This window comes from Cupressus sempervirens, chromosome 9, assembly GCF_028749045.1.
Source record: "Cupressus sempervirens isolate cs-2001-9-10 chromosome 9, ASM2874904v1, whole genome shotgun sequence".
Classification (NCBI taxonomy): Eukaryota; Viridiplantae; Streptophyta; class Pinopsida; order Cupressales; family Cupressaceae; genus Cupressus; species Cupressus sempervirens.
Genome location: NC_143126.1, coordinates 810,584,318 through 810,590,754, shown reverse-complemented (window position 1 = coordinate 810,590,754; position 6,437 = coordinate 810,584,318). Strand labels below are relative to the sequence as shown.

The following is a 6,437-nucleotide window of genomic DNA, read 5'->3' as shown; positions in this document are numbered from 1 at the left end:
AGTCAACTTGAGTTGGCTGAGTCATTTCAGGACTTCAATTCTACTATTTTTAGTTAGAAATTTAGTAGTTTTGATGCTGTCAAGCATTTAGTTAACAACTATTATACCTTTCTATTTTCAGGTGGAAGAATATAAACAGGACTGAATAACTGTGCTGTCTGTTAGAGCTGGAACAAATTGGTAATTATAGAGTTCACCTTTTTGGGAAAAGTTAATTGTTCTTGAATAGGAAGGAAAATTAGAGAAGGAAAACATAGAGCCAAGGAACACAGAGGAGAGGAAGGAGATTTGGACTGAATGAGTACAAAGATTCCATCCCCATCTTTAATGTAATAAATATGAATACAATAGGATCTCTTATTAAGTAAAATCCTATATCAACTGAATGATTGTCACCCCGTCCTTTTAATTATGAATCATTGCTTTCTTTTTATCTTCAGGATTCAGGCCGGAACAGAGTATTTTTTCTTTAAATGCTAATCTGCGGGTTCAGCTAACAGATTTGCATCAGTTATGAGAACAACATTTTCAATCTTTTGGGAGGTTACCCTGTAGGTTCAGAAACAAGTCTGCACAACTTCTGCACCTTCTGCAAATGTCCCAGACTCCCAGAGTCCCACCATAAGGCTGGATTAGATTTCATCTATGTCACACAAGGTTTACCCTCCCTTAGTCTATATTTGAACTCCTCACTTCTATGCACCCAAAAATTGTTATCGACTTTTATCCAACAGCTTCCTTCGCTCAAAAACCCCTGTTACCTGCACCCACAACACACTTTTACACGAGAGAAAACAGCCACAACACAAAATTGACAAACTACTATATATGTAAAGGCCCTACATCATAAAGTAATATCAAAGACATCACAGAGAAAAATTGAACAAAGATTTTCCATTTGTCATTGAAGAGAAAGCCTAACAAGTTACTCTGGTCTAACAATCTCACCTGTGCAATTGAGTGCTTCACATGAAAGTTGAAAGGGTTAGATGCATGTCTGCAATATTCAGGAGCGTTCATCTCAAACCCAGATGGATGTTAAAATGTTCAAATAATCCTTGATTCAACCATTGGAAAGCTTGTTTTGCACACCGATGAGGAACCACTTCCACTTTTTATGTACAGGCATGTGTTTAAAGTCCTCATCCTGCCTGTTTATTATTGAATTGATAACCCACAGTTTAGATGGCTTCTTATTAGCCATTAATGACATAAACAGTGGAGTTTATCTTTAACTTTAACGTCTTGCTAATGCTCAAACTGTTTCTTTTGCAAGTGCCTTATCCATAGTCAACACTATCCTGTCAGGGAACATCAGCATATGTTTACACCTTTGCATCTCGTGGTGAGAATTTGATGAATCAGTTTTCTTGACTTCCCTAAGGTACAGAGCACTCTCTCCTGCCTCCCCGTTTTAATAATGTGCAAGCCTCACTAGCCAAACTGGTGTACTTATTATAGAAAGCTTTAGCGGCACATCTTTTGAGAATGTATTGATTTGAGAAACAATCCTCAAAACTTCACCAATTAATTCTCAACCCACTAAAACATGGTATTTAAATTAATTGGTCTTTTCATGGTAAAGTTAGGTGGTATAAAGTGTTTTTCTCGCATCTCATTTAAGAGCAGATTGGCTTCTCGTGTTCTGCCTTCTTTGGAAAGGCCATTGATTAATTCCCTGTACACGTGTACGTCGGGTGTGAGACCCTTCTCTACCATTTCTCTATGCAGCTTGAAAGCTTCAATGACATTACCAATCCTGGAATACCCATCGATGAGTATGTTGTAAGTATTAGCATTGGAAACCACTCTATTCTCTGCCATTTGAATGAAAAGCTCTTTTGATTCCAGCATCTTTCCTTGAATACAGAGCCCTTTAAGTAAACCATTGTATGTTATTTCATCTTTCAAAAGATTATATTCTTTCATTTGTTCAAACAATTGAAATGCCTTATGAAGATCACCAGATTTGGAGTAGCCATGAATAAGCAAGTTATACGTTATTGCATCTGGAAGTAAATTCTTCTCCAGCATTTGCTTGTATATGTCTTCCACTTTCTGCATCTTACCTTCCCTGCAGAGCCCATTCATCAACGCATGATAGGTCATTGTAGTTGGTTCAAATCCTTTCTTTTCAATCTCCTCGTATAGCTTGAGAGCTTTGTAGGTATCACCTGAACTTGCATACCCATCAATCATCAAGTTATAGGTAACAATATCTGGCATCAAACCCGCATCAGCAAGTCCACTCCAAAGAGTTTCTGCTTCCAGCATCTTGCCTTCTCTGCATAGCCCATTTATAAGAGAGTTATAACTAACAAGATTGGGCATAATGCCAATTCTCTGCATTTCATTCTGTAAACTGAAAGCTTCCTGCATGTTACCAGCCCTGCAGTGACCATTGATAAAGGTATTATACACTTGTATATTTGGGGTGATATTTCTGCTCACCATCTCCTTCAAAATGTCTTCAGCTTCATTCAACCTGCCTTCCTTACATAGTCCATTTATCAATGCACCATATGTTACGACATCAGGTGAAACACCCGTTTCCTGCATCTCCTCAAGCAGGTAAAAGCCTTCCTGCATATTGCCACTCTTGACATGCCCATCAATCAGTGTATTATATGTAACGGCATCAGGAACTATACCAATGGCGTACATCTCTTTTAAAAGATTTATAGCCTCAACAATCATATGTTTCTTACAGAGGCCCTTGATTAGTGCGTTGTAAGTAACGGCATTGGGCACAACGCCCCTTCTTCCCATCTCCTGGCGTAAACAAAGAGCTTCCTGAGTATTCCCCAGCCTTGAATACCCATCGATAAGTGTGTTATAAACAACTCGATCAGGACTCAAACCCTTTCCAATCATTTCATTAAAAAGATATTTTGCCTCCCTCATTTTCCCTCGTTTCGATAGCGCATTCAACAAAACACTATAGCTAAAAATATCAATTTGAATACCCTTTCTTATCATTAAGCTATGAAGCTCTAAAGCACCGTGTACATCTCCAACTCTCAGGTATCCATCAATTAATGTGCAGTAAGTGACACGATCTGGCTCCAATTCATGCGCATACATCTCATTTATAGTCCCTTTGGCTTGCTCTATCCTACCACTTTTACAGAGCCCATTAAGCAAAGTATTATAGGTCACTAAATCGGGTCTCAGACCTTGTGCACGCATATGTTTCAGAATCTCAAAAGCCCCATCTTGATTCCCAGATTTACAATAACCATCGATCAGGATATTATAGGTGACATGATTAGCAACCACACTCCTGCTTGCCATTTCCCAAAAAAGCCTTCCTGCTTGTTCCATTTGCCTCTTTTTACAGAGTCCCGTGATAATTACATTGTAAGAAAATGCATCAGGCTTGCGATCCAATTCGTTCATTCTAGACAACAATGCAATGGCAGCATCTAGTTGCCCTTCTCTGGAGAAGGCTTGAAGAATTTTATTAAAACCAAACAAATCAGGACTAATGCCCATTGACATCATCGCAGAGAAAACTTCCCAAGCCCTATCGGTCTGTCTAGACACAACCAAAGCTTCAAGAAGGGAATTAGAGGAGGAAAGAGAGGGCACTATACCATTATCTTTCGTGAGGAAAAAGGTTTCTGCAGCTTCTGACGCCATCTTGACCTCAGCATAGGCCTTGATCACCAAGTTCAAGAGTGTTGGTTTTGATGGAGAAGCCGTCATGATTGTTTTTAATATAGACTGGGGTTTTGTATTGGATACAAGAGACCTTATTGCAGATTGAGCTTGAACCCACCTTTTCTGTTGCAGCAGCCCACATGCGTATTTGATTATTTCTTCTTCTTCTTCTTTTCTAACTCCTCGGCCCTCATAGTTATGCGAGAAAGAGGAAGTGTTGCTGCCGAGCCTTCTTGTGAAAGAAAGGAATAAAACTGGAACCCACTTTGCAGAACAAGAGAAAATGGGTTCCCATTGTACCCATTTTCTTTCAACATCTATAGCATTACAGTTGATTTTGATTGTTTGGTCCAACAGATTGTGCAGCAATTTTGTCTTCTTATTGCTCGTCGAAGCCATTGACATAGCGCTACTTCCAGAGTTTGGTGGATCAAAGTCTGTGGCATAGCTGACGAAGAGTGTCTGTAAGAATCTTGCACATCTGTTTAATATCAGAAATGCTCTTTCATATGCCGTTTCTATTCCCGATAGCCTGCGTAAACCAGATAGAACGAAATGTATCATGTTCTCTCATTTTGAAGCGGCTACTTTTCTCTTGCGATGCACCCTTAGAACTTCAGGGTAAATAAATTGTGGTTTAAAAACTTTAAAATACACAGAGCTTCTTTTTTTGGCAACGTCTATACAGCCACGAAAATGCACTTCCTTACGAAGGAGAGGACTTGGAATTTTTTTTGAAAAGTTGGAAAAAACAATGTAAGGTGAGTGCATTTTCGTGGGCCAAGGGCCTTTTGGGGATTCGGCTATCTGTTTTAAAGAGAAAAAACATTAGTAAATACAATGTATTTTCTTAATAAAAAGTTTCACTATAGAATATTCATGAGCAATATCTATTGTATTGTAAATCTGTAAAAAAAAGAAATAGTGTGTTTTCAATTTGTGTGGATTTCTCAAAGAAAAAATATTTTTCTTTCGGTGTCAATAGTTTTTTCATGCATTATACATGGCATGCCATTTACTTAGGTGTCTTATGCACGCCAAGTCTATAAGGCATGTAAATGTCAAATGTTGCATTGGAAACATGCTTTAATCTTTATCTCTCCCTCTTGCAATTTGATCAAGTTTTTCAAACTACAATTTTTCCCTAGTAAGAATAATACATGAAAGTTAAATTTCAATATATGGATTTTTTCCTTTTTTATTTTCTAAGGGTATGTTTGTTTGATGCAATTAAATAATGTTTGAATTGTCAATTTCTAGTATTTAACAATTCAAGAAGTTTTAGTTCCGGAAAATAGTTTTTGGAATATGGATGGAACCATTTGGTTCACCTAAAATTCATCGTGAGAAGATGCATTTTCTGTATTTGTTTGGTAGAACTAAATAATCCTAGAATTTGAGACATAGGCTTTTGTTCTAGCCATCTTCAACAATTGTTCTAGTCAATTCCTAAAGCTTCTATATGTTTTTCTCATCTTCTTACCTTCCTCCCCACAAATTGTCTGTCTAACAACAGCGTCCACTTTCTCTTCATTGGGAAGCCTAAGTTTATGTTCACAGAACTAAATACGTAGCTTGAGCGCAATCTATAGTTTCTGAATCAACAGTGGGAGAGATATTGAAACTATAAACAAAGGGCTTCTGACTAGCTTCCAACCCTTTTACCAAAGCATTTGTCTTATCTTCCAACAAAAGTGTCTTGCTACCAAACAAAACATACGTGATTGAATGGGGGCTTTTAGCCATTGAACAAGCTCATCCTCGCCAATGTCACTCATTTTGCCTCATGATATACCCTTAGTCGGTCCATTAAAATAGCCTTATGGAAGCAGTGGTCATGTGGCCCGAATTGGCTTCTCTATTAAGTTTTGTAGATGCTCAAAATATGTCAGTTAAAGCTCCTCAAATGTATTGATCAACATGCCCAAGCTATTTTTGATTAACTATAACCGCTACAAAATAATTTGGACAATGAGATTCAAAAAATTTCCATCTAATAACCACTGAAAATAGCCAAAGTTGCAAGAAGACGAATCTGGGATGCATATGACAATCACAAACTTCAAAAAGTTGAAAAAAAAAGTACTAACCCTCAATTCTCATTTAAGTGGAATTGGATTCATTTCCCAATTCCATCTTCTTGGATGGAAGATTTAAATGCTAGTTTTGGGGGTAAATGAGAACTAACAAATTCCTAATCCATTTTCATGTTTTGAAAACAAACATAGAATATCTCCATTCTAGGATTTCACAATGACAATTTCATCCCAATTCCAACAAATAAATGGGCCCTAAGTTTTATTTCACATATATATGTTAGGATGTTTGAGAGTGGTTTTAGATCTCCAAGAATTATAATTTAGATTCTAGATTTTTTTTGACAATATTTAAAAATTCAAACTTGATCAAATTTCAATAATCAATATGCTCATATTAGTATTATTTTTCACTCAATCTCTTCCAAACTTATCTATCTCCCTCCCTTTTCTCTCTGCCCTCTTTAGGTCTCTCCCAACCACCCACTCTCCCTCCCTTCATTGACTTCCCTCCTTTACCCCATTTTTATATTTTTTTAATTCTTCATGTCTCTTCATCTCTTACCCTCTCTTATTGTTTCTATCCACTCTAGCTATTACATCAATTATTGAATCTCACTCTTACCCTCGGTTTCTATATCCCTAGGTCTCTCCCTCCCTCCATCTCTAACTCTCTGCCCCTCCCTATCTCATTAACAATCTTTGTTCTTCTCTCTCCTACACATCTATTTGGGAGAG

At 37.4% G+C, this 6,437-nt stretch overlaps 1 protein-coding gene across 1 annotated transcript; it reads right to left on the bottom strand.

The window, feature by feature from the left end:
* Nucleotides 1-298: 298 nt before the first annotated feature.
* LOC149541175 (uncharacterized) lies at nt 299-4,442 on the bottom strand. Its single transcript, XM_089802178.1, has 2 exons — nt 949-4,442; nt 299-761 (listed from the first exon to the last, which is right to left on the bottom strand). The coding sequence occupies exon 1, from the start codon at nt 4,225-4,227 to the stop codon at nt 1,543-1,545; it is 2,685 nt and encodes an 894-aa protein (XP_089658304.1). The 5' UTR covers nt 4,228-4,442; the 3' UTR covers nt 299-761; nt 949-1,542.
* Nucleotides 4,443-6,437: the final 1,995 nt, after the last annotated feature.

Coding starts and splice junctions, on each gene's coding strand:
- LOC149541175 (XM_089802178.1), bottom strand. CDS start 4,227: ATGATACATTTCGTTCTATCTGGTTTACGCAGGCTATCGGGAATAGAA.